The sequence below is a fragment of the Micropterus dolomieu genome, linkage group LG17 (assembly GCF_021292245.1).
Source record: "Micropterus dolomieu isolate WLL.071019.BEF.003 ecotype Adirondacks linkage group LG17, ASM2129224v1, whole genome shotgun sequence".
Lineage (NCBI taxonomy): Eukaryota > Metazoa > Chordata > Actinopteri > Centrarchiformes > Centrarchidae > Micropterus > Micropterus dolomieu.
Window position 1 is genome coordinate 13480347 of NC_060166.1, and position 27800 is coordinate 13508146.

General features: G+C 41.5%; 3 protein-coding genes and 1 long non-coding RNA gene across 9 annotated transcripts in view; 2 read left to right on the top strand and 2 right to left on the bottom strand.

The window, feature by feature from the left end:
* The first annotated feature begins 5672 nt into the window (after positions 1-5672).
* On the top strand, positions 5673-11723 carry samsn1a (SAM domain, SH3 domain and nuclear localisation signals 1a). 2 transcript variants are annotated; one of them, XM_046074941.1, is made up of 8 exons: positions 5673-5832; positions 6915-6995; positions 7390-7518; positions 7966-8083; positions 8334-8491; positions 8582-8794; positions 9214-9358; positions 10872-11723. In XM_046074941.1, exons 1-8 carry the CDS (start codon positions 5776-5778, stop codon positions 11027-11029), a joined length of 1059 nt encoding a protein of 352 aa, XP_045930897.1. In that variant the 5' UTR covers positions 5673-5775; the 3' UTR covers positions 11030-11723. The 2 variants fall into 2 exon arrangements, with proteins under 2 accessions (XP_045930897.1, XP_045930898.1); XM_046074942.1 differs by having other exon boundaries at positions 5675-5832; positions 8340-8491.
* Positions 9931-12868, bottom strand: LOC123986592. Its single transcript, XR_006828909.1, has 3 exons — positions 12471-12868; positions 11765-11810; positions 9931-10347 (listed from the first exon to the last, which is right to left on the bottom strand). It is a non-coding gene; the product is annotated as an uncharacterized LOC123986592 (long non-coding RNA).
* Positions 12098-27563, top strand: hspa13 (heat shock protein 70 family, member 13). Of its 2 annotated transcripts, XR_006828908.1 has the most exons (6): positions 12098-12356; positions 12481-12821; positions 13560-13773; positions 14787-14954; positions 15262-16313; positions 27545-27563. XR_006828908.1 is itself a non-coding variant. In XM_046074940.1 (5 exons), the coding sequence occupies exons 1-5, from the start codon at positions 12332-12334 to the stop codon at positions 15834-15836; spliced, it is 1323 nt and encodes a 440-aa protein (XP_045930896.1). In that variant the 5' UTR covers positions 12098-12331; the 3' UTR covers positions 15837-17471. The 2 variants fall into 2 exon arrangements, 1 of the variants encoding a protein (XP_045930896.1); XM_046074940.1 differs by lacking the exon at positions 27545-27563 and having other exon boundaries at positions 15262-17471.
* The window catches only part of gdpd5b (glycerophosphodiester phosphodiesterase domain containing 5b), a 51793-nt gene continuing 41723 nt past the window's right edge, over positions 17731-27800 (bottom strand). Inside the window, exons 10-17 of one of the 4 annotated variants that reach the window (XM_046074936.1) lie at positions 26324-26474; positions 24835-25056; positions 24406-24563; positions 24119-24266; positions 23050-23132; positions 19892-20004; positions 19318-19590; positions 17731-19130 (exon numbers count right to left, since the gene is read on the bottom strand). In XM_046074936.1, the coding sequence (XP_045930892.1) occupies positions 19577-19590; positions 19892-20004; positions 23050-23132; positions 24119-24266; positions 24406-24563; positions 24835-25056; positions 26324-26474 (889 nt within the window). In that variant the 3' untranslated portion in view covers positions 17731-19130; positions 19318-19576. Of the gene's footprint in view, positions 19206-19317; positions 19591-19891; positions 20005-23049; positions 23133-23776; positions 23816-23915; positions 23968-24118; positions 24267-24405; positions 24564-24834; positions 25057-26323; positions 26475-27800 lie in introns of those variants that run through there. The other 3 variants (XM_046074937.1, XM_046074938.1, XM_046074939.1) reach the window with 3 other exon arrangements.

The window sequence follows — 27800 nt, forward strand, 5'->3', positions numbered from 1 at the left end:
GGGCTTGAACACATCTACTCAAACACTAAAGGCAACTGCATAATACTATATTTCTGTTAATTTCACTTCCAGAACACATATATCTAAATCTGCATCAGATAATGAAACACTGGGTGAGTACAAACAATTTCCTTTGTGTTTTGTTAATGCTGGAGATGGTCAGTTAAAAGAGATTTGATAGCAGCAAGAAAGTCACTTCATTTTCACTTCATGTTCATTTAGTGTAACTAAACACAATGGCCAAGACACAACACCAGCTCTTGTGTTGCCATCCATGAAGTCACTTGTATCATCATAATTATCAAGAAGACATTTAAAATAATTAGCTTTTTTCAAAGCTGCTAAGAAAATACTGTTGTCTGTTATTCAAATTAAAACCTCCAATAACCTACAAGGCTGCCTGTTCGTGACTCAAAAACAATTTCTGTGGCCTCCATTCATCCTGGCTTTTCACTTAAAGTACTCAATGTTTGTGATTCTTCTCCCTTCACGGCAGATAACCCCGGATGTAATACTGCAGTTTGGCAGCCCGCCAAGAGCCGAGAAGATTTAGTCCACATCACCAACAATCACAATGAAGGTAAACAGGAAATAAATAGGTCAAGCTCATCTACGTATATATTCCAACGTTCATTTGAACTCTCAGCATGAGGTCTGAAGACAGTGGCTGAGCTTTCCAACCAATTCACAACCAACATTGAACCCCAAACTACTGAAGATTTAATAATGTTACACAGGCCTGATTGTACATGATGTTAAAAAAACAAAGCAGAGGCAGGTATTTTCTAACTGTTGGCATTAGACTGTTTGGAAAATAGCCACTTGATTATATTTTTGCACAAAACGAGGACTATGGTTTTTGTTCCCCATCACTTAAATTGAAAGTGCATTAGCAAAGGATCTCTTAATGTCCAGTATGAAGAGAAGGAATGATTAAAGCAAGCAAAACTTGTTTCAGTGTTCAGTAGGACGTCTGTTATTATTAATGACAAACTAGAAAAAGTGTGAACCAATCCTTTAATCCTGAGGTGTAGAGAAACACATGAACATATCAGCTTCCTGGGTCACCTCTGGTTTTTTGGTTTTCTGGTGTTTCACTAACCTGATGAGATCTGCACTGTAATATCTTGTGTCCCTGTAGAGACGAGGAAGCCTAAACACAGAAGTGAAACCAAAGAAGGCAAAGGAGCTCATCATCCTGGCGCAAAGAAAAAGGAGAAACCACCCTCCAGCCAGGTTGGAATAAATAACGCCATAGCAGTCTTCTCTGCCAGCTTCTCACCCAACATAAATTTTCAAATGCTTTCTGCACTTTTTATGGCATGGGTGTGCGTAACATAGAATGAATTATGTGGAATAGTTTATAGGTCGGTAGCCATGAGGGATTGAGGCCAAATCCAGATTGGCCAAGGAGCAACCGCAAAAAGAGTGAAACTGTTTTTGAGATCTTCCTGTCCTTCTGTTTAATAACATGTGAGGTGTGTTAAAACACCCTCGTTTATATCTCTGCACCACTGTTATGCATACAGCACTGACACATCATGGTACACCAGGCTGTTTTGTGTCAACTTAGGAGTTTCAAGCTGCCACCTGCTTGTGACATCCAGAGAGCCTGTGGTGGCCTAAATGGCACAATCATTTAACGCAAATGCTGATAGGGGTTTTAATACGGTGCAGATGGTCCAGAGGGTACTGCTCTCTGTGTAATCTCTGGGCCACATGGCAGAGACTTGTAAACAAGAAGTGGACTGTCGGTATGTGTGTCTCTGTGTGTTTGGGGTAGGGAGAGTTTAGAGACCTCATGCCAGCTCACCCGCTGCCCATTCTGACTAATGCCCATCATAGTGAGAAGCAAACAAAACAGAGCTTGCCAGTAGTGGATCAGCAGCAGCTCTCAGCAACTCACAATGTGCTAAAAGGACCAGTGACCCAAATGGGATTTGGCAGAAAATATTGTGTCTCGTCTTTTTATGAACACAAAACACCTCTGTGAGGCAAAGCAACAGCAATGCTAATGTCAAGCAAGCAAGTATGGCAAGTATAGGCCTACAATTGACCATTCTCAACATCAGAGTTGAGCATGGTAGCATGGTAACGTTCACTAATTATCACTAAAGACAAACTACAGCTGACGCTGATGGGATTTCCATCCAGTAGTTGCGGAGATATTTCAATCTGAACCAAAGTGGTGGACCAACCAACAGACAGAGGTCCGACATTGCCATCCCTAGAGCTATGCTGTTAGCAAGGCTTGAAACTGAGCTGTGCTACATGAGGTGAAAAGGAGTAACAATGTAGATATTTAGGAATGAAAGTATTTATATGTGTTGTTTGTTTCCAGAGTGTCCATGCCAACGGCGTTGCGACAGAGTCTAAACCTGCTGTCAAAAGAAGCCAAAAGCCTGGAAAGAAACCAGGTGGAAAGAGCGGGAAAGAGGGGTCAAAGAAAAGTCACAACTACACAGGTGAGATAACGGTACTGTCCCCCTACTTCTGAGATTAAACTGTCCTTTGTGACCTCTCTAGCATCTGCATGATCAGTGGCCAAGCTATGACTATACTAGACTACAGTAGCAAAAGAAGCCCAGAAGTGCATAAACTTTCTGTTCTGATAAATTCTGAATTATATTTCTGCAATTAAGTGTTGCAACACTTCCATGGTATCCCTACAGGGGACACATCGATCATGTTTGGCCATCTTCATAGGTCTTTCTACTCTCTTTCCGGTGCTGCATCGATGTGCAAGGTGGTGTCTCCCATTTCCTGTGCAAAACATTTCATCACTGTCTTTGTTATCAATCTGTTGTGAAGTAAATGTTAAAAGAGACAAATCATTAATTCTTTGTGTGAATGCAGATAGTTTTGTGGTAGTGTTGTAACATTCAGTGGGGAAAGCATCGGAACTATGAGTCACTCTCTGCTGTAATGAACACTTTTGCTGCAGCAACACCTCAACATGACGCAGCTGTCTGATTCCAGTTAAAACGGGTATCAAGGTATCAACATCCCTGACATTTCGTCACTCTCGAAAGTCACTTTTCCATTTGTATTTCTTTTTCTCTCTCAGTGCACTCCCCACCATGTGCTTTGAGCCCACCCATGGGACCCCACTACCTGGACGTGCCATATAGGTCAGACAGGAGGCCTTACATAGGGAGGTCCTCCATCCCCCCCGCTCAGGAAAACGAAACCCCGGGCACAGACATTGCCGCCCTCCCTGGTGGAGTGACGCCGACCCACCACCAGCGCTGGAGCAACCCAGGCGACAGCAGTCCTGCCTGGGGGACTATCCAGCACACCTGCCGGAGGCCGCTAACAGAGTATCGTGTGTACTCCCATGACTTTGCCACATCCCATGGGAAAGAATGGGAAGGAAAACAGCAGCAGGCCGCTGCCCAGGATGACAGCCTGAAAAGGGAACATAAACCCCAGATTCCCCCAAAGGTCCCACGATCTATCACAGATGTGGATCTCTCAGAACCAAATGTAAGTTTCTGCTGGTGGAGATGTGTTTTTCAATCATTAGTTAGTCCTCGAAAAAGATCTGAGTATGCTCTGGGTCATTTTCTGATGGTTAAGTTTTACTGCATCATGCACATTTACATTGTGCAGTGCTTGGTGCAACTGCAGTTGCAGGCTCAGGGAAGATAATGAAGTATCTTACCTGAAGTAACTTTAGTTTTCTTTGCCTTTGTGATGCCCTTTTGATGCACTTGTGCCAAACATGGTGTTACAGTGGGTTTGAATGGGTCTCTTAAGGATTCTGAAAGGCACCACAATATTAAACAGTTTTGGTTTCACAATTTAACCTCCCACTGGGATTCTTTGTGTCAGTTGCTTTTCAATGCAGCAAGTTCAATGGTCACTCAGGGCTGATACCAACCAACAGTGCAGATTGACTTTAAAGGTCAGTGACTTTGCATGCACTTGACATCTCTCAGCATAAGACCTCTGCTGATACCCAATGAGCACGTGCAGAGGGACACAAAGCAGTTGTTAAAGCTTATCAAGACTTGGGAGAAAATAGATGAAAATAGTCTAAAAAAGGATGATCTGGTGTAGAGATTACAAGATCCCTATGGATCTATAGTGTCATTGGTTCTTAGAGATAAAATGTAATTTTCCTGGACATGAAGCCTCTTCTTTTGCCAGAGATTGTGTTGAGGTTAATACCCTCCCTTTGTACTCTCTCTTAAATGGCGTCATATCTTCCCACCATGTCACATCTTTCCACGTCCAATTTGCTCTGCACACAAAACGTACATGAACAGATTTACCTTTTGGCCTTTTACCATATGGTCAATGAAATGTCCCTTGATATTTTTTAATACTATGAGAGTCTTAACATCCCATACTTTTGCAATTTATAATATAATGTACATATGATGCTATATTTTGGAAAATCCCAGATCTTTTCAAATCTAACAAATAATTCTGGCCAAAATTCAGAAGACCATCCCTATTGTAATGTGAATGCCATTTTCAGTTACATTACCACCACAGGGATCTACGTGGGGTCCTGGAGGTCTGGTACCGCTCTGTCCAGGTGTCCTGGGCTGCGCGTCTTTTTGGGAATCCTTGACAGAATTACACTCCCTGAAATTACTTTGAAATATCAGGTGACTTTTCAAATGGCAGATATGTCATTTCGAACTCTTCAGATGAACAACTGCCTCTCCAGGGAGCCTCTGAAGTAATAGATTAGAAGCCTTAATCTGGATTGACAGGAGTTTACGGCTGATTGCAAGTAGTGGGATTAGGCAATGGTTTGTCCACAGAATTTCCTTTTCTACAAATGGCCGATCGAAAACCCCTCGCAGTGTAAACTCAGCAGCAAATCCCCACATGGCAACACTAGAGCAATGACTATCAGCAGTGACTAACAGCAATGCTGGATCCTTGTTATTTTGTGATTTTAAACCGTTGTCAAAAACAAATATATAGAGTAGACACATCTTGGTTTTATGTCCCAGTGTTTCTAAGACTCAAAATGAAATTTATTCACTTCCATATTGAGAGCGGATATGAAGTAGAAAGGGTTTCGACACAGCAAAGTTGCCACTTTCAGCTGTTCCTCTGTCCTACGTCAGCACTTCCTCATAACAACTTACCCCATGTTAAGAAATGAACACATAAGAATAATTACTCCAGCATCATTTACCAGAACCAAGTTCCCCATTGCTATTAAAGGGACATTTTGAAAAATATTTAACTCAGAATGGATTTGAATCAAAGATTTTTACATGTTGTCCTTCTGTTTTATCCATGAAATAAAAACACACACTTTTAGTGTAAAGTTTATGGTCATGTAGGATAATTATTTTGTTAGTTAGTTTATGTGGATGTAGCCCTAACCCTGATACATTATGATGCACTATAGTGGTTAGTTTGAGTTATACTTGGTGACATAACAGCCAAACTGAGCAGATCAACCCCAGTAATGCAATAGCAGATATTGACTTGTCCTCACCAGAATATCTATCAAATACCACAATTAATAAACCTTAGTATTTCCTGGAAGTGGCTCTCGATGTTTTTATCGTGTGGGCCACAAATTGCACACTCAAGCACTTGTATTTTTCCCTTTCAAAGAGGTAGTGCAGTGAGAGAAGAAATGCCAATTGCCTCACATCCTGTGTTGCAAGGAAGTGGGCCAGCCAGTCCATCAGACAGGCAGCCTCAGTGCTGATTAACACTTCACTGTCAGGAGAGTGAGGTAAAAGACAAGAGAAGAGCAAGGACTGAGATTAGACAATAACCTTAAAACAGAAGAAAATGTTGCAGAGGACGGCCTCCAATGTGTCAGACAAAGTAAAGAGCAGCAAGCCGAAGGTAGGTGAAATATGTAGGAGGAAAGACATGATATTTTGTACAGTCACTTCAAAAATGATGTTCTCAGGAAAGAGGAGAGAGACAGCCATGTATTTTTACAAGTTGTAGGTTGCATTTATTTATTTAATTATTTATTTATATGTAGTTGCATTTTAAGTAAAATATTGTTTAAATAAACATTGAAAATGAAAATTTAAATACTGACTGAACACTAAAAGACTAGTTGACGTAAGTTTTTGTCCAAATTTATGCAGTAAACTGTACATTTTCATGAAAGTGACAACAGACAAAAAAATGACAATTCAAACTATACAATAACCTGAGATTAGGGGGAAGAATATAGCTCTAAAATGAAACCCTTCAATGCTGCTGCTGTATTTGCAGCCAGTGGAGTAAAATGTAGGCCTGGCAGACGACGCTGCATTAAATCAGTCCACAGAGAGCCGTCTAGGAGTGTGGAGCTCATATTTAACCAGGATTTCCAGGGATTACTCATTTATATAATTATTTTGGTGCTCTGCTGGGGAGATGATGGAGAGTTGGGAGAGATTATAATGACTTTTAGTTTTATGAAAAATTGAAAAAAAGAGGTAAGAATTAAAATTGAGCCAGAGTAAAGGGACTACGGGTGCATGTAATCAGGACACAACAGTTTTATTTACGTACTGATCTACTCGTTTTGTATAGTGACATTTGCCAGTGCGCCTAAATAGAGACACATATATTCTCTGCTGCCCCATGAACTGCTACATGATTTGACACATGACCTGACCACAAATCTACCACATATTTTACAAGCTCTCATTTCGAAACATTGTTTCAACACACTGAATATATACCATTGTACACATAGAGCATATAGAATGTATATAAAGTTCAATCATATTTCCTCTATAGAATCAACTTGAGTCATAGATTGAAAATGTATGTTTTTAAAGATTTTTGAGCCTTGAGACAGATGGGACAAGACCTCACAAGCACAATGGCTTGATGTTATGTAATGTTGTTAAACCTTGCCATACAAACTGTGCCAGTTGTCTCCATGACATCGTTGGTCTTTGTCTTTTTAATCCTCCCCACAGCGCTCCACGAGTTTTGGCAGGTTTGAGGGTCTCAGACATCACTCGCCACAATCCAAAGTGGAGGAAAATGTAACAGTTACGGTATGTAGATTTGTTGTCATTTCATTTTTAAATGCATACTGGCAATTATTTTTCATTTGGAGCAAGAATGGTCATTAATGGTTGTTACTGTACCAACCAGCCATGTGAAGTCACTGGATGGAAACATTTCTGTTTAGGATTATATGCATATATACAAATATGCAGCCATGTTGCTGTGAGGTGTTTCGTATTAAATAACACACCAGTGGAAAACAAGGTTCATGCTGGGAAAAACCCGTTCATGCGCAGGATGTGATGCATCTTACTTTATGTTTATGAGGCAGATGTACAAATGACATAAATGTGGAGATGGGAGAAATGTGTGAAGCTTCTAAAGTTGCATTTAATATTGCAGTACAGTACTGTATGTACTAAACTACGTTTCTTTACACAGCTCACAGAAGAAAGTGAGAGTTTGGACCAAAACAAATCAGCTGGACTTGGGAAGAAGATGAAGGCAATTTCACTGACCATGCGCAGAAAAATGGGCAAAAAACACGTCAAGTCTTTTTCTGAAGAGACAGTGAGTCACATGGAAATAGATATACACTCACACAAACACTCATGGCCTCCACTTTTTTATTTATTTATCAGGTACAAGGGGTAAAGCTTAAAATAGAAATTCAAGGGTGCAGATTTCATTTGGAGCAGTCAACAATTTGTGAGCATAAAAAGATCAAACAACCCCATTGACACCTGTCATGTGCAGTAAAAGTCCAGATTGGCCCACAGCCTCAGTTACAGCAAACCTGCACTGTTTTTCTCAAAAGCCTTAACGCTTTCATCTCTTAGAAACCCACATCCTCAAATATGACGCTGTTGCTGGCTGTATTAAAATGGTAGGCTTCGCTCTGGCCTATACCGAAAAGTGTCTCGTTGCAGTTTGGTGTTACTGTTACACAGATGGAGAGATTAGATGAAACCCTAGAGCATGTTTGCAACTTTCACAAGTTTTTTTTCTTCCTCCCAGGGTGATGACACAGACAAAGACCCAGAGGCAGAGGCACAGAGCGGCCCTCCGGCTGAGAAAAACTCTGCAAAGACAAGCAACTCCTTAGAGAGTCTTTACAGTGGCCAGAGCTCCTCTAGTAAGTATCTGCAAATACTACACACACACACACACACACACACACACACACACACACACACACACACACACACGTAAGGCTGGAGCAAAGGCTTGTTTGAACCCACATAGTAAATAAATGTGTGGGATTTTATAACTAATTCCACATAAAAAGAGTTTGGGAGTCAGTTGATCCTTGTATACATTAACTAGTGCAATGTAGTTTTATTAGATAACCATAATTGTGTAATCACACTTTGCTGTGTTTGTGGGTTCAGGTGGTGTGACCAGTGAGTCCAATGGTTCTGGTCAGAGAGACAGTCTGAGGCTGGAGGAGGACGGCTCCTATCAGGGACAGTTCTGTGGCAGAGCTCGCGTCCACACAGACTTTGTCCCCAGCCCGTATGACACAGATTCCCTCAAACTCAAAGTAAGATACAACCCTGTTTGAGTACAGTGTTCCTATATGTACGACAGTGCATCGTCATGATTTTATACATTCTCTATTATGTCTCCCTAGGTCGGTGACATTATCAACATCATCAGTAAGCCTCCGATGGGCATCTGGACTGGCATGCTAAACAACAAAGTGGGCAACTTCAAGTTCATCTATGTAGACGTCGTGGTGGAGAAAGAGGAAGAAGAGGGATCCCCTAAGATCAGACAACAGAAGCTGTGCAAAAGACCTCGGCCTAAAACATTACTGGAGTTACTGGAGCGACTGAATCTCGAGGTGAGGATGCGATCTACTCACCTGGGAACACTCACTTGTTTTAGTCTGGACGCAAGTCAGTGGGTTTCCTGACGGTTACCATCGTAAGCAGGTCAAGTTAGGCAACTCTACTGTTTGGCATTTCACGTGATGAGTAGGAGCTGTTCTGGTGCTGTAAACGTACTCTAACACTCCAGGGTTGTTGCTTTCATAACTCAACCTCAACCTTTATATAGGTAAAACACCTGTCGTTATTTAATCTCTGTGGTCTCTAATTGAAACCAATGACATCCCAAACACTTTGTACCACACATGGTCTGAACTTTCACGTGCTGTAACGTAGGAGATGAAAGGTGAATGCATTACACCACTGGGGTTTTTGCCCGAGCACGCCCGATGTGCTGATGCTAATGAGGACACCACTGTTGTTGTTTTTGCAGGAGTACGCCTCTGCCTTGCTGCTTAATGGCTACCAGACAGTGGAGGACCTGTTGCTCCTGCAGGAGAAACACCTGATAGAGCTGAATGTCAAAGACCCCGAGCACAGACGCAGGCTCCTCACTGCTGCTGATTACCGCTACACAGGTCAGCAACACACCAAGCAACTTGTATTATTAACAATTAACAACACTTGATTTTACAGATCACTAATTCCTGCTTTATTGAATAGAGACATGGTCAACAAAAAAACTGAAAAAGTAGAGTTACTAATGACTGGCTTACTGTACACAGTCGTTTTTTTACAGCAGACTTTTTGACTTGGGATAGTAGGTTAAGCTCAAGGGTGTAACTAATAACAGTAGCGATGGCTCTGTTCTATTCAAGTGACAGCGGCCCAGCATCTATAACTGTGTAAGGTACACATGTGGTTTTCCTACTTTGACATATTGAAATCTCTTCAGCGAGAAGGGTCTGTTTCCCCTTTACTTACTAACAATTGTCTTTTTTTGTTTTATTACGACCGTCGCTAACACTATTTATAATTTCCCTCTAAATATTGGTTATTTATATTACTAGTTTCCTGCAACCTACAATTAACTGCTAATTAGAACAAGTTTCGGGATGTATACTATGTGACTGCAATGTCCACAGTCACCTGTCTATAGCCTATCTCTAGAGTCAATACTCAATCAAGGCAAAATGCCTGAAAGAAACAAAGTTCCCTTGAACTTTTTGGCACTGAAATGATCACAACTCTGGTGTTATTGCCTTCAGTCATAAACTTTAGTGGAATTCAAACAGCAAGAAAAAAAAAGATAAAGATCGTCTTTATTCTGCTAAAACAAAGTACACTCGTTTAGGTTTAGCATTTTTGTCACTCATTACCATCGACTAGGATGGAAATGATTTCCAAATGAATTTCTGCTGGAGGATAAAGAGATTTTTTTATTGTTTAACATGTGAAATAGCAGGTGAAAGCTGAGACATTTGTGCTGCACAGAGTAGAAATACATCCTGCGTGCTGTTGGAGGCTTATCAGTGATTTCCTGTTACTCAGATAGAAAGTGCTTAATGGGGCAGAAGGTGTTCCTGTAATCTGATGTCTTGAAGCAGAAGGCTGATTATCGCAGATCCTGCATGAATGAAAACAAAACTTATTTCCAGTATGGAGGAGGAACAGCATTCTCCGGCTAGTTTCGTTCAGTCTGTTCATGTTTTAATGCAGTTGTGCACAAAGCAAATAAAAGGACATTGTAATTTGTGTGACAGTGTGACTAAACAGACGGCAGCAGCCACAATGTGACCCTGCCAAGCTTGTTGACTCACACGAGATGCCAGTAATTTAATCAAGCTGAACTCCATTAGGTTAGTGGTTTGGCAACCTGGACATAAGGATTAGTAGCTTTCATCAGCAAAGTAGACATATTAAAGAATGGTAGGATATATTTTGACTTTGTGAGAAATAAAAGTCAAAGAGGACATTTTGAGGTGTTATTTCTAAAAGAAATGCCAAAGAGCAGCAGCCTTACGTATTTAAATATGGGTTAATTTCCACTGATTGAAGCGCTTGCCACAGATTTAAACATCTCTATGGTTGGAAACAGAAACTTGTAATATTATGACATTTAATTTGATTCCATTTGGTTTATGGCCGCAGGTGATGATGTCAGGGATGGGACGGATGAGCACAGATCCTCCCACAGCCTACAGGAAGAAGACAGTGACTGTCCCAGAGACTCGGGCTGCTTCATCCCATCTGAATGTTCAGACAGCAAGGAGGATGCAGAGCAGCTCACAGACGCGGCTGACTCTTAATGTGATCACTTGTCACATGGATGCTTTGACATTTGGGATTTGAAGTTGGGTATTTACTTATGACTGATGGTCTCAACAATCATCCCATCATTTTCTCAAAATGTCATGTTAATATCCCGTATACCAATGAGCTAAGCCTCAACCTTGCCGAATGTAGAAGCTTTTCAAAAGTGTTATATGTACAGGAAGAACAAACAACCAAAATTCTAAATGTCGTCTTATCCATTTGTCACTTTATTAAGATAATAATCAAGATGTAAGAGGGTTTTTTTATGTTGTTGAAAATTTGACATTTCATGATTAAATATCATTTGTATTTATTGCATTCTGAATCATTCAGTGTTTTTCGATATAAAGCCTTTATTTATCAAATCTGCAAATCTTTCTGTTGTTTCCCAATCTCATTTCAACATCCTGTGTAATCCCCCCCCCCCCCAACCCCCTCAAAAAAGGGGTGTTTTTGAAATGTAGTGTCTGGGTTCTAACAATGCGTATTAAAATCTTGCCTATACTGTGTACAGGAAAACATGTATCTTATATTCTGAATGTGTGTGTGAATAAGTGTGTGTGTGTGTGTGTGTGTGTGTGAGAGAGAGAGAGAGATAAAGAGAGCCTGCACGTGCACTCATGTGAAAGTCAGCATTTGACTGTTTTCAGAACTTTTTGTAAATAAAATCAAAGAAATACAATCAAATATGCTTTTTGTTGTCTGTCAGAATGATTAATTTCACTTACCAGTTCAATGCATGATACATGAGGGCCAGATGCCTATAGCCATGAACTAAATAGAGCATAGAAGTAAAAAGAAAACTTAATAATAATAATAATAATAATAATAATACGTTATGATTTTTTATTTTACTTACGAACTGCTTTCATTTTAATTGCATTTATTATTAAATTATAAAATACTTTATTATAACATTTTATCTAAACATTTTTTTTTTTTTGGTCTCTTCCTTAATCCTGGCTCTGCCTGGTTGGTTGAGAACACAGATACGTCACGAAACATTCGTTTTACGCTGCATGTCGCTAGCACTGATGGGAAGTGTAGTGTAGTGTCGTACAACGCTAACATCCGTTGCTCTACCCGTGGCGTCGATGGTGTATGCTGTTTACTACATTACCCAGCATCCACAAGGAGCCGGGTAACGTTGACGTGTATTTTGTTGGTGGTCTGAAAACCTCCTATTTCGGGTCACCCAGTTGTCAAAGCTGGACATTTTTTAACGGACACCAGAACGATTATACCGACATTTTGTGAAATTTAAGCGGCGGTTGACTTCGCAACGGTGTGTGACGATGTCCGGAGAAATGTCTATGATTGGTGAGTTGAATGACATCTTATTTCCCCCTGAAATTAACCGGTGACTGGATGCTAACACATGAGCTAACTGCTCTGGTCCACCTGTAATACGCATGTTCTTACTATGGTTCTTACCTGTCCACAGGTTCGGTGATCCTGGCCCTGTTCCTGGCTGGTTACCTGGGCCAGCAGTACTTACCGCCCCCAAAACCGAAAGTGATCGGCCTGGACCTGGGCACCACATTCTGCTCTGTCGGCGTCTTCCACCCGGGCAGCGGGGATGTGGAGGTGATCGCGGATGAAGACGGGAGGAAGAGCATCCCCAGCGCCGTCTCATTCACCACCGCTGCGGTGCTAGCTGGACATGAAGCCGTGGACCTGGCCGACAGCAACCCCCAAAACACCATCTACGATGCCAAGAGGTTCATCGGGAAGATATTCGATCCCGAGGTCCTGGAGCAGGAGAGTGCTCGGTATCCGTTCAAGGTGGGCCACGCAGGGGTTGGTTTAGCCGACGGATTTCTGTGGTGGATCACTTTTGTCTGCTTATGTAGCAGACAGGTTTACCCATCAGCTGTTGGTGTTTTACTTTTACCTAATTCTTTTTTTAGGGGAAACTTTGGAATGACCAGTCCTGCATTTGTAGTTTCACACATGCGGGAAAATAACAATTACACAATCCAAATAATGAATGTGATCTTTTTTTCTGACTACTATTAGTCAGTGGTAAACATTATTATTAGCATGTATTTTGAAACCTTCTGGCTGTAAACAATAAGTATATTTTGACTATACATGTGCATCCCAGAAAATTAGAATATTGGGAAAAAGTAATTTTCCCCACAATTTAAGTCAAAAAAAACTTTTATAGATTCTAGATTAATTACAAATAAAGTGAAATATTTTTTGTTTTAATCTTGATGATTACGACTTACAGCTCATGGAAATCAAAAATCCATATCAAAATATTAGCATAAAAAATTAATAATACAGAAATGTGAACCTGAGAAGAGCCTTTAACCTCTCAGTCTGGTTCACTAAACGCAACCACTATCATGGGAAAGACTTCTGACTTGACACCTGTCCAAAAATGAACATCTTCACATTATTCAAATTTTCTGAGATGCAGCTGTAAGTAAAAGCATTCCCTGTAAAGTGGCTTATATTAGAGTCATGTGCCATGTCTCTATCCTCACTTATACGGTTTCCTTGCCCCTCTTGCAGGTGATTTACAATAATGGAAGTGCAGAGTTTCAGATCTCCACCAACCATACGTTCACTGTAAGCCCAGAGTTCATCAGCTCCAGGCTGCTGCTGAAGATGAGGAAGATGGCTGAGCGACAGCTGGGTGTGCCCATCCAGAAAGCTGTCATCTCAGTGCCGGCAGAGTTTGACGAGAGACAGAGGAACTACACTGTCAGGGCTGCCAACCTTGCTGGTAAGCTGTCTCGTTGTTGTAAGCTGATGTTGGATCTCCAAGTGGGTCAGTTGACGAAGCTGTACGTCAGGCAGCTGAGTTTTAAAAACTCCCTGTGATGTTTGTTGCATGTCATCTCCCATCATCCTCTTTTGACACATAATTACATTTGTGCAGAGCTAATATAATAATTTCACATTTCTTATTTTCAAAATAATTAATGGATAATGTAGGATTTAAAAACATAAATGGTGCTTATTATTCAATTAGCCATAACTGCTGTCAGAAATATAATTTACTTTTCTGTAACCGTAAAGTTATCAGCTAATATAGTATTGTTCTTTTTATGGATTTGCCTCTACTTACTCTACTTCTTCCTCTATTTTATTTTACTCTATCATCCAGCCAACACTAATGTTTTCAGACACAGCCTGCTACTGGCATACTTGGATATATTCCAGGTTAGAGCCAAAACAGTGTTTCATCAAGGATCAAGGATATCTCTATTGTCCCCAAGGGGCAATTTATTGTACAGTCATAAGTCAACACACAAGGTCACCAGAAACATTAGACAAGCGCTGTATTAGAAATATATCTGTGTTTCCCACATATAGACTTTACTTGGGCGGGCCGCCCAGGTATATTAACGCCTGCCAAAGCATATTTGGCGACACATTTTAGCATTTGGCAGCGAAACGCTGCGCGAGATGTTATCTGGTATTATGTTACAATATGTGGTGGATATTTTTACAAGCACGGAGCAGGTAAAGCAACAGTGAACACACATGTGCAGACGTCATTTGGTACCATGTTGGTGTTTGGTCATTTTCATAGGTTATGCCTTCGACAAGCCTCCTCCACACGTGGCACACTAGTGCGGTGAAAAGATCCAAAAGACGAGTTCTGTGTCTTTTCAGTGACTTTAAAAAAAACACATTGCAGCTGCAGAAAGAAAGAAAGACATGCAGGGAGAAAGAGGCAGAACAGAACACTGGGTCTGGCAAATAGTCTACATTCTTTCCCTTGTGTTGCAGGCCTGGAGATCCTGCGTGTGATCAATGAGCCCACGGCTGCAGCCATGGCCTATGGCCTGCACAAGGTGGATGTGTTCAACGTGTTGGTGGTCGACCTCGGGGGAGGCACCCTGGATGTTTCTCTGCTCAACAAACAGGGAGGCATGTTCCTCACCAGGGCCATGGCAGGTAATGTCTTTCACTGCATCAGTAATATAATCTACAGTTGTAGGTGATATGAGCCCACTGAAAAGGGAGCTTTACCTTTTGTCCCTTAGACTTAAAATATCATTTTATTCTGTGCTCTCAGTTGAAAGTAATATGGGGTCAGAACTTTCACCTGGATTCACCCCTTCAGAGCGGGTGTCGAATATCTGCTCAGACAATAATCTGGTTTCATTTTAGCATCTTTAATCTGACGCTTCTCAAAGCAGCATTTGTGTAAATTAGAAGATGACAGTGACTTAATCTTAAATGGACAGTGTTTTTTTGGCAGGGAATAACCAGCTGGGAGGTCAAGACTTCAGCCAGAGGTTGCTCCAGTACACCACAGAGCGAGTCCGACAGGAGTTTGGCATCCCACCAACTCTTAAAGAGGACATCCACCGTCTTCGACAGGCCGTGGAAGCCGCCAAGCTCAATCTCACCCTCCAACCCAGTGTCACCCTCAGGGTACCCCTGCACCTTCACACCCACGACAGCTCTGAGTCACCCGAAGGCTCTGCTCCGGTTCTCTTCCAGGTTGTGATCACTCGCGAGCTGTTTGAGGAGCTCAACGACGACCTTTTCCAGAAGATCCTGGCTCCCGTTGAGACCGTGTTGGCTGAGGGCCACCTGGAGAAAGAGGACGTGGATGAGATCGTTCTGGTCGGGGGGTCCACCAGGATACCACGCATCAGGAGGCTGATCAGCGAGTACTTTGGGAAGGAGCCCAACACATCTGTAGACCCTGACCTGGCTGTGGTTACAGGCGTGGCCATTCAGGCTGGCATCATGGGTGGCTCCTGGCCTTTACAAGTGAGCGCTATAGAAATCCCAAACAGACACCTTCGCAAGACGAACTTCAGCTAAAGGGCCACAGAGACTTGTCTGATTTATGTGCATAATATAAAATCTGCAGAAGTGAGAAAAAGACCAACAAATACACTGTCACCTGAATGAAGACGGGCGAGACGCTCACTCAGGTTCTCCAACTCATTTCATGCTTTCTTGTTTGTGACAGGCAGCGGTAGCAGAAAAATAAGTAACTGATAACATCTGCAGAAATGAACTGTCCTGTGTCCGTTCTTTAAAGTCACAGCTGCTTTTGTTGTGCACGAAGCGTCAGCAGAAATAACAGCGTGAGTTACAGATGAGATGTGAACGAGGAGCCTCTCAAAAGGTGAAATCCTCTCATGTATCTACTGATCCATTCACTGATGATGCTTATTCGTGGTAGATACTTTAACGGTGTTCAATTCAGGGAACAACTTTTTTAGGACTTAAAGAATAACCAGTACATCTTCGGCTATTTATTTATTTATTCCCACCAACTGTGTGTGTGTGTGTGTTTGTTTTTTTTGTAGGCCTTTTTAATGTAATTTTGTTTTTACATCTTTTCATTGAAGGTTGACACACAGTGTGCTTGTGCCTGTTCAGAGAGCTGCTATATTGTTTGAAGTGTTGAGGATGAACCTCTGGAGTTGTGGGGGACAGAGGGACACCTCAGTGTAAAGACACAGTTATGCACAATTCATAAAAAAAAATTGCAGTGCAATATGGACTACTCACCTCATAAATAAGGAGCCCTGGTGAGGTGCGGAGCCCCCAGCTAATAGATGAAAGTGCATGCAGGAGAAAGCCTTAATGTTTACACAGTGCTGTAAACGCACCACCCTTCCCTCTGAATAAAAGCCTGCATTATTTGCTTCGGAGAGTGAAAGAGAGAGGAGTCATGCTAAATGCTGCACTTTGAGGACGTCCAGTCGTCGGCTAACTTTACTTTTTTGTGCATTTGCGCATGCTTTATTTAAAAGGCAATAACTTACGCTGACTTCCACACTTCAGATATTTGTGCTGTTTATCAGAGTTAAGAGTAAAAATCCTGCTTTTGCTGCTGTAGGTAGAGGAGGTTGACTCTGGTAGTCCCACAGGAGGACCAAAGCATTGCTTACTGGTGCCTTGTGTATTTGATCTTGTTACGGTCACATATCAGATGTTTGATGGACCTGAGACATGGTTTGTGGTCATCAGGGTGCCTCATTATTTGTTTAATGTAGTATGAAGAAAATGTGTTTCAATGGTTTATTATTCTGGTGGACAGTAGGCTGGTTATTGTATATCCAGTCTGAAAGTTAATTTCCATTCCAAAGTTCTGTCTTTGGAAAACAAAACCCAGATCTCTGTAGTACAGAACTCAAGTTACCTACATTCCCTTAGGAAGTATAACTTACTTTTGCCAAATGTCATTCATGAGTACTTGTATTGTCTTTTTCTCCAAATGTTTCTCTGGAACTGCGATCTTGATGCAACAGAGCCTTTAGTAATTAGTTTGCCTTTGATGCTGTACAAATCATGTATTGGTCCCTGTTGAAATAGGGAGGAAAAATAAACTGAGATTAGGATCTATTTTTATATCACGTTTTACCCATTGTCAAGAGTCTAGCCACCTAAAAAAGTCTAACAGTTATGACCTGCTCTTCAGCCAATTAAAATTCAATTTCTCAACTTCTTTACAGTCTTTTTATTTTGAGAAAAAGTCAAACTCACTTCATGTATTCCTGGGAAACCTGCACAAAGAACTCCACGTACTCCTCACACGTTCTATCAAGATCCTCCAGGTGCTGGAATGATGCTGCTCATGAGAACGTGTTTGGGCACCATTTTTATTTATTTTTTTAATCTCAAATTATTTTTCCCCAAAGTGTGTCTTCAAAAAGAGAGGTTGATGATCACAAGAAATACACAGAACAAAACACTAGAGAACTCCTGTATTAGAAGGTGTTTAATGTTTACTTCTGAGGCACAGTAATACTCAAAGAAAACAAACACAAAAGGCAATCAATCTCTTGACCCTGTGCAGCCTGTTGTGATCCCTGGAGCGTCCTTTCAATTAGCTTAGAGCTTTATTTTCACATTTAGCACCCACTTCATTTACGTTACAGCATTCAGTTTTACACTAGCAACCAACATTGTGTATGTGAACACTAAAATACCGCAGACTTAACTGCAAAGTCACTTCCATCATGGAACAGACTATTGCTATTGTAATGATTAAACTGTTCATCACGGTTACATTGTTCCACTATAAATTCTTAGTTGGCTGAAGCGTCTCACGCATCGGTTAACCTTTTATGTACAATAAAACACAACATAGCACTGCACACAGGGTAACATATGTACCCAGCCAGAATACACACAAATACACATCTTTTAAAAAAAAAAAAAAAAAAAGAAAAGAAAAAAAATTCTAAAAACGCATTCACATTAATTAAAAGACAGCCCAAATGTTCACACCCAAACCATTTTCACCAGTTCCTCTGGTCACACACACACACACACACACACACACGATCTTTACAGCCATATGCACTGGTCAAAAGTAGGGAGGCGGGGGGCATTCAGCCTCTATCAAAATAATTATCTTACAATACACCATGTGAATATTTCACTTGGAGGAGAAGGCAGGACTCCTGTAAACAGCTTGTTTGTGGTTTTCCTCTTTAAATATAAATATTAGTACTATTATGAACAACAGCACAGTGGAGTGCCAACAGAAGGCGGGAGCATAACGAGCGGTTAGCGTTTTAGTCTCATACTGCAATAATGCCTTGTTAAACAGAAATCCATCTGCTAAGAGAAGAATATTATGTACAGTGGTTTAAAAACAAGGAACTGCTTTGGGAAATTAGTGTATAATATTAACGAATCTGGAAACACATTTAAAAACTAAAAAAAAATAAGAAGAAGCAGGCATTGGTAACTCAGAGGGGCCTCTCTGACATTTAGATGTGAGAAAGGAGGCCCCAGATTTGGCAAATTCCATTAATAAAAAGTGCGTGTAGTCCCGTGTGATATACAATATGTCTGACAGGCAAAAAAAGAGAAAATAACCACAACTATTCACAGAATGTACACAAAGCAACTGGGTGGTTTGTTTTCTCCATCACATACAGCAGTCTGTCAGTTAATCAGCACGACAGAGGAGGATAGACTTCACACTGACTAAACACAAAAAAAGCGTTGTGAACACTGAGTGTTGTCCTCTCCGTCTCGCTACAGCAGATTCACACAGTCCCGATCACTGGCTAACGCCCCGATTGGTGTAGTAGTCGTAGCCATTGTCTGCATACAGCTCCTCAGTGCCGTCAACTCCATTCCCCACCTCTGGAGGGCGCCAAAGGATAAAGAAACAGTCAGTGTGCTGTTTGACCGCATTGTCCCTTTAAGATAAACACTCCGCTTTATTCAAAAAGATGAAAAAAAATATAAACAAAAAGGGAGATATTAAGTGCACTTTTTAAATGAAAAACATAATGAATAACCTCAAACAGCTGGCACTGATATGACTTACCTTTGACCCCCCAGCACTAGAGGATGTCTAGACAGACTGGGGCATCTATAAGCTCCCCTAAACATGACGTGGTCTCCAGTGGGAGGGTTATGGAGGAGAGGTTTGGTACATGAAGGGATGGATGGATGGATGAGGGGGAGAAGGGCATAGTAGGTAGAGAAGTGGCAGGTAACGAGGGATGCAATGGATGCATGGAATAAAAGGAGGAAGTCACACTGGTGGTAGCATGGACAGGAGGTGGTGCACGTCACACAGGCTGCTACTGGGGTTGACCTTCAACAGGGAAGAGAGGAAGAGGAGGAGCGAGAACATTCACAGACACTAAGAGAGATGCATGCTGGGATGGAGTGACATGCTAGCTGGGCACCTGGAACCCAAAATGGCTCATTCCTCATCATCAAGTTAAAAAAAAAATATATAAAGTAGGAGAAATGGTGAATCTTTTTGTAAAATCAATACAAAGAGAGGAATTTGTTTCTGAGTTCAGGAGCCCAAACAACAAACACACACTACAAAACATCCAGGAGAGACAGACATCCAACATGTCCCCCTCGTCTCAGTGTGAGGGTCTTACCGGAGAAGATGAGTTTCTCCTTCATGACGTTGATGTCTCTGCTGGACCTCCTGACTGCGGCGCTCAGCATGATCTGTTCAGGGTTGTAGCTGCGCATCCCGCTCATCCGATACCTGCGGGGGCACACGTTAGGTCAGAGATCATCTCGGGACAGTGGTGATGTCACTAAATACTGCTGCCTCTGCTCTCATTATGCAGTTCAGGGTCACGTTTTGCTCCATACAGCATTAACTGGAGTTAATGGAGTTAGTGTACGTGCCCCGCACGGATTCATGGGAAACAAATGTGTTTAATTGCAGTGCTTCTTTGAGCAAACAGATTCCTAATTTGTGGCTACGGTTTGTTTGATCTGGTGACTCAGTTTAAAGGCGACTTTACTCTCAAAATCAAAATGACGTTGGAGCTTATAATTGCAGTATATTGGGCTCAGTTTAGGCTAGCACGAGACAACACAGTTGCTTCTCATCATGTGAAAGTGTGTCGTCTTTAGATCCATAATATAGTGGAAGCAGCTTATAGTGATGACAAACGGTGTTAATTTTGGGTGTTTTCATACATAACATATGGAAAACATTTTGTGGCTGCTACTGCAAGTGGCCATATGTTTAGGCTGTCTTCTAGCTTATTTGTAGGAGGTTTGGGACTGCCCAGACCATAACAACAGTCCTTATATGCTTTGCAAACGTTAAGGGGTGTGTGTGTGTGTTTTCCCTCTGCTGTACTCGCATCACCGTGGGTCAGCAAGTTATTTTGCCCTCGCGTTCCTGCTCTGCTCCCTCATAATTATCGGCCCTGCTCTCACACAGCAGCAGGTACGTTACGTGAGTGGAGTGTACTTTCACCCTGACCTCTCAGACATGGCTTGGAGCATGAGAGGGCCAGGTTTAAAATCAGTAAAGTGAAGCAGTCTGTTTCATTACTTTATATTTGTGTATAAAAATCACACTAGTGATCAATTTGACCTATACAGATGTGATCACTGTAAGCGGTTTCCACTGTAGTCTACACAGAGTTTTAAGATGAGCACTAAAATATGGGTACCACTTTCTAATCAGGGACCCTTTAACTACAACTTTATTCTTAGTTAATAAATCATTTAATAATACTTATATTTATAAGTCATTGTTAGCAAAGACATTTTCTTTTGCCTGGTTGTGAATAATCCCAGTGGCTGTTTGTCCTTTGTATTTGGTAAGAAGGTAGTTCTACATGTTGGCAATCCATGAAAAAATGCTTTAACATGCGTTTTTAAATGGATTTTGGTTCTGCAGCCCTTTTCCAGAAGGTAAGTGGTCATATGGTCCAATCAAAAGGATTTTTCCACAACCTGGCAACCTTAAAGTTGTTTAAATCAGTGGCTTTTAATCTATCTATGAAGCATTACTAAATAACCATTAACATTAATAAGGCCATTGGTTATAACTTATAAACATTTTATACATAGTGCCTTATTAGCAAGCAAAATATGTCATAATGAGTGCTGCAAATAACACTTTTTATTTTCAATAGGACTAATAGAATAAAATCATTTTAAAAAATACCTACTGAAAATACCTTCTGAACGAAAAATTTCTGAAATATAATTAAGACTGTGGTTATCTAATCAACTTGTTAGTAGCAGAGAGGATGACTCCCTAGCTTTAGCTTCGTATAATCAGTCAAGGCAGAGGAATTCTTTTCCTGCTCATGAAAATGGCGTCCTAGCTTTAATGAAAACAGCCTTAATCTCAATTAACTTAGCTGAAGAGCATTAGTCAAGATGAACTGCGACAAGGCATTTAGAAACAGAAATGCAAACAAGCGAGCCTTCAGTCCATCAGAGTCAATAAAAGCCAATCCTGAGGCTCTTCTCCTGATGAATGCAGATCCGTAGTTCATTTTGGACGTTTTAGTGACTTGGCTTAATCAGATGGATAATAAATGTTAAATCTCATTGGTGACTAAATGCTGTTTATATATTTTGTACTGTGCGGGTGGAAAGCATTCATTTGATTTAGCCCACAGGGATAAAGACGTGAACTCCTCCCCCAGAGAGGAAAGTGGCAGCAGTGCAGTACAACGATTCAGGTGAGAGAGAGAAGTGAGAGAGAAAAGAAATGTAGAAAGACAGTGGACGTAAGTTGGAGAGAAAAATCGGATGGAGTTTGTTATAATAAGGAGAGCAACAAAAAAACCCCAGAAAGAATGGATAAAAGAGATTGAGAGAAAGCAAAAGAATGAATCGAACAAAAGAATGATGGATAAAGATAGTGAGACAGAAAGAGGGTGAAAGGAGAGAAGACTTTGGGTCAGAAGAGGTGACCCAGTTACCTGATCATGTGATAGCTTGAGAGAAGATGCCAGAATGCAGCAGAGGAGGAGAAGAGCATGCACATCAGGCAGAGGAGAGAGGACGAGGAAGAGGCAGAAGGACAAAAAAGGACAAAAAGGAGGCGGGAGACAAGAGAGGTCAGTTTAGAAGCCAGCAGAAGCTACTGAAGAGCTCGGCTAAGCAGAGAAACCCTGCACCGGACCGTACAGAAGAAAAAAAAAAAAAAATAGGTAAGAAAAATAGATCACTGCCCTCCATCACAGAGGCAACAGGAGGACAGGCCATCTGTCTCTGGAGTTGTCACAAAACCACACTCCACCAGTGGAACAGAAATCCAGAGGGGAGTGTGAAGGGTTTACAGCAAAGAGAAGATAAAACTACATCTTCTCTGCCACCACTCAGGTGCCGGGTGGTGTGGGGAGAACAGCACAAATACATCATAGCAGCGTACAAAACCACATAAGTGTTCTTAATTAATAATTGTGTTCTTTCCAGCCTTTCCTTTGAAGGTCATTATTGGCACAATCATTGAAAAAAAATTAAACAACAAGGAAGAGCATAAATATGTATGAGCAGTTATTTTAATGATGTGTTCCAGACAGATGTCTCCTGAGTGAAAGGGTGTCACGTCGAATGAGAGATGTAAGTGAAGGGTGCTGGTTAATGAGCAGTTATTAATGATATGTACTCATGTGTGTTTGCGGGTGGAAGAGAACAGGAGAGAATAAACAACAACAACAAAAGAACAGTGTTTACTTTCCCCCCCCTCATACACCAGCAGATCAACTGAGAAGCATTAACTCACTATAATGACTGACTGCAGGTATAACAGAGTGTCTGTACTTACTTCTGGAAAATGAATATTCCTATAACTACTGCAAAGGAGATGAGATCTGCGGACACCCACATCAGGCAGTATTTATCTGGACTCTGGAAACACAAACACACATGGTAAATCTGGGTTTCATCCCTCAACAAGCTTGTGAAAAGATCCACCAGTGGGTGGAACTACATGTCAACAACACAATGTCTTATGTGAGCAGTTAGATTTTTTTTTAAATTATAACAACCTCTATAAATAAAATTTACTGCCATATGAGGAATACCTGAAAAAAACAAAAACAAAAAAACCCCCAACTGATGTTCTCAGGATAAATATTCACTTCCATTTGCCTTAACAGGCAGAGGCAGATTTCACTTTGATTCACAGTTCAAACTAACAGACGGTACTGCAGATGCCCCGGCAGCCTTAACTCTCCCTGATCCACAGCCGGGGGGGTTGTGGGGGGGGGGTACACATGTTGTCATGCAGACTTCCCGTATGGTGGCACAGACCAGGCCGGCAAGCTGCATAGGCAAGGGGGTGGTGAAACGATACCAGAGTGCCACAGTGTGGGTGCTACCCATGTTGAGAGGTTTCAGGAGCAGACTGAACTAGAAAAGCATGAGTCATACACTACAGGACACACTACAGCGATGACGCTCGTCTTTTCTACTGTGCTGGGACCCTCGGATGAGTGTTGAAAGGATAGCATGCTCAGTTCAGTTGGTAGCTAGTGTCTTGTTGATATCACCTGTTAAAATCTTGTTTAGGTGTGCAGAGGAGATGCAGGCTGAAGGAGAGGACACAGGTCGTCATCTAATACCATATACACTGATTCAACATACAGCCACTTTATGAACCTTTTACATTTGCTTCTAAAAAGCTGTTACCAAGCAGATCTTTTCCGGGCTGGTAGGTACAGGGAGCACATAGAGACTATGGCTGAACAGGAAAGGGAAAAAACAAAAAACAAAGCTGAACTTTATTTACAAAGAATGCCAGAAACCAACAACAAAAAATACATTTTGCAAACGACAGAGCTCGATTGCGGGTTGTAGAAGAAAACTCTGTACAGTATGTCATGGGTCCTTACCATAAGCCAGATGGGGTAAGGCACCTTATTAAGGATATGTGGGGCCTCTGAAGAGACTGAAGACACCCCGCTGCACCAGAGCACCGAGAACAACCAGGGCTCGTTGATGTTGTAAAGTGTGAGGTTGATGTTGCTCTCGGAGAAGTGTCTGAAAGCAATCGCACACATTCAGGGACGCCTTTGAATATAAATCCATGTGTTAAGGTGATGACCTGATAACTGTGTGTGTGTGTGTGTGTGTGTGTGTGTGTGTGTGTGTGTGTGTGTGTGTGTGTGTGTGTGCCTACCTGATTTCCCATGTGCTGGCCTGGTTGTATCTGAGCAGCAGCCTGCTGATGCCGAAGTGATGGAGACTTTGAGGACTGCGTTTCTCCGCTGAGGTCTGGATCAGACTGGGTGCCAGCTGTCTCACCTGCGCTCTGTGTTCATCTGGAGTCCACATCACCTACAAAAAGGCACAATATACAGGGCTACAGTTAAACTCGTCTCAATCTGTATGTCACCAGCATTAATGCAGTGACAGGGTCTGAATGGACATGAATAGAAATAAGGAACACTCGTCCATTTACTGGAATTGCAAGATTAACCTTATATAGTCATTATTAGATTAATTCACATTTTAACCCATTCAATTTGCATAAGAGTGAGACGTCATGCTAAACCAAACCTGATGTGGATTGGGTCTACCGAAGTATAATTTTTTTTTATGTACTAACCAGGCTCTGAGGAACCCCAGATTTTTGCACAGCCCGCAGCGTATCATTGATCCAGCTGTGGTAGCAGGGGTGGTCCAGAGGTGGTCTCCTCAGCCTGAAAACCACTGTGCTGTTATGATAGGAAGCCAGCTTTAGAAGCTGCTCCAGGCTGCACACACTCTGGTTGGCAATCAGATTCTTCTCATGGGGGGACAGGGTGTGCACTGTCCAGAAGGGGTCGTCCTAAAACGCAGCGACAGAAAAACATGAGGAAGACTATCACAGATGGGTTTAAGAGGGGTAAGATCACTGCATTTACAGTTTAATACACACCCACCCACCCACCCACACACACCCCTCTAACAGTTGCTTTGTATAAAAAGCACTCATCCACGTGTTATGTAGAGCGACTGGACAACGCCTACGGGGAAATAAAAATAGTGAGGTTTTTCCTTAGTTGCTTCACGTCTTTTTCCTCGCTTCACTGCTTGCTCACTCCTTGTTAAAGCACACAGGAGAAGAACATCAGATGCTTCTTATGGTCTTCCATGATGGGCTTTAGTTCACTGTACTGACTAGAAATAGCCAAAGACTTTAGCTTTGTAATTTTAATTAACCAGTCTGGGGCAATTAGGACATGTTTGGGCATATAGAAACCAGACTATGACAGTCAGTTGTCACTACTACACAAAGAAGTAGTAAGGCTTTTGTTGGAATGCCATCTCCAGCCACAATGTGCACACATGCAAGAGGGGGGGGGATTCAAACAGATCCTGACATATCGGGGGCAGAGCAGTCTTTGCAGTCACTGTCTTTGCGCAGCAATCCGATCTCATAAAATAAAGGCTTTAGAAAATATTTAACACGTTTTAAAAACGCAAAATGACTTTAAACTCCCTTTAGAAACAAAGCTACACAGTTAGAGTACACATTTAGAAATGTACAAACAACAAGAAACTCTTGCTGTAGCAGTTTTTTGAACAACATCTAGCACCAACAGATTCTCGTCCTTAGAAACACATTAAGATTAATGCATTTATACAAGCTGCAGGCAATGGCAAAAAAAAAAAAGAAAAAAAAAAGAATACAAACAATGGAGTAAGTAATTTCTCTTTCTTTTCGATGGTGCCTTATCATATGCAGGAAACAATTACTGGGGAGCAGAACAGGCAGTATTTCTACACAATTCTCATTGCTTGTTTGTCAGCGTGTTTCATCCTGTTTGGCCTGCTACTGTCGTACTTCAAGCGGGTTGAGACAATTATTTTGAAGCACTAGTTGACCCCGATCAACTCCGCATACGGGAGAGCATCACAAACCGCTAATGGATCTCAAGTTTTCAGATGAAACCAGAGGATGTCATGAAGGATCAATGAGCGAGAGCTGTGGAGTACTCGTGACTCAATGGGCTAATGACCCTTTATCACTTTCCATACATCACTGTGACGCGTCACACGGTCAAATAGAGCCGAAATTTCTTCAAAAGCCCTCATCAGCATCCAAGAACTACCTTGAGGAACCACTGTCCTGCGTTGAGCTGCTGCAGATCTGTCCAGTTGAAGTGTGAGGCATCATCCAACCGTCTGTCTGGGAACACCTTCTCGACGTCCGTGGTTCTCAGCAGGTTGCGGTCATGCATCAGGAAAGGCACTCCATCCACACTAATGATCAAGTTGGTGCAGAGTTATAAGATGCAAATCAGGTAGTTTAGAATATTATATTCTCTCTGTATAATGAGAGATAAACATTTTTTTTAAATTATATACAAGAAAAAATAATTATAATCTCTCTCATTATACACAGAGAGAATCCTTGATTCTTACTAGATAGAGGGCAGAGGCGTAGATTTGAAAGGGGAAGCAGGGGACACAATATTTATAACACATGCTCACATGAACACTTAAAAAGGCTACTTACACCAAACAAAAGACACAGAAGAGGACGGAAATGTAAATCATGCCCACATGTGTGTTGACTCAGCAGCGATAACATTAAATGAGAAAGTGGCGATACAGGACAACAAATATTTGAAAGCAAAACGCCTGAGAGCCTTACTGCATTATAATCCATTATCTTTTTGTACCGTCACCTGGGACCTGAAATTTGTCTTCCTTTACATAAAGACATTTCCACCATAATTTGATGCAGAAAAAAATTCATTCAAGTCTTTTCTTCTAATGACTCAACTACATTTTTTATACTAACTCAAAGTGAGCTGCCATATAAAATCAAAAGGACCATTAAAAGGTAAGTTTATCTGTAGCTTGTGCTTATTAGATGAATAAGAGCTCTGAAAATGACATTGGATAAGAGCAGAAAAGACATGAGTTGGTTAGAGCGTAAACTCTTGAAACCATGTCAAGAGAAAGAGAGAGCAGGGGAGACAAAGACAAGAGTTTGGCCCAGTTGTGAAGGTTTTTTTTGTTGAAAATGCTGCTGCTCAATATTTGAATACCAAATGACTTCCCCTTTCTGAATTCACATCAGCATGTTATCCAGTAGAATCAAAGACAAAACCCAGGACAAAAGAAAAAAAGCCCTCCCCATTTCTCAATATTTGCTATTCAAATTCTTGGCTGAAAAAGAATGCCTTTCCTGTGTGGAAATGAGAGTGTGAACTGTTAACTCCCAAAATATATTTCTCTGGAGTTAAAAAAACAAAACTGTATGCAAAGTTCATCAGTAAAAAGACCGTATGATGATGATCTGATGTTGGTATATTAGTCAGCAGGTGTGTGTGTGTGTGTGTTCTGCTGCAGGAGTCTCACTGTCGCTCTGGTTGTCATCAAGTCTAATTACTCAGCACAGTCAGGAGCTCACCTGTCAGCGGCCTGCACCAAAACATACAACCATTCCCCTCTCTTACAGGGAACAATGAGCACACAAACATGCCAACGTGGTTGCTAATACAGGAAAAGAGTCTGCAGCTAACTGAGACGCAAGAGTAACCGGAAATAACCTTAAAACATACTACAAAATAAAGCCCA

What these genes read in the sequence shown, in the direction of transcription:
- samsn1a (XM_046074941.1), top strand. Translation starts at nt 5,776, where the DNA reads ATGTTGCAGAGGACGGCCTCCAATGTGTCAGACAAAGTAAAGAGCAGC. An exon ending in AGGAAAATGTAACAGTTACG is followed by an intron (nt 6,996 to 7,389) that starts GTATGTAGATTT and finishes TTCTTTACACAG; the next exon opens with CTCACAGAAGAAAGTGAGAG. An exon ending in TGGAGCGACTGAATCTCGAG is followed by an intron (nt 8,795 to 9,213) that starts GTGAGGATGCGA and finishes TTGTTTTTGCAG; the next exon opens with GAGTACGCCTCTGCCTTGCT.
- hspa13 (XM_046074940.1), top strand. Translation starts at nt 12,332, where the DNA reads ATGTCCGGAGAAATGTCTATGATTG. An exon ending in GTGCTCGGTATCCGTTCAAG is followed by an intron (nt 12,822 to 13,559) that starts GTGGGCCACGCA and finishes CCCCTCTTGCAG; the next exon opens with GTGATTTACAATAATGGAAG. An exon ending in CAGGGCTGCCAACCTTGCTG is followed by an intron (nt 13,774 to 14,786) that starts GTAAGCTGTCTC and finishes CTTGTGTTGCAG; the next exon opens with GCCTGGAGATCCTGCGTGTG.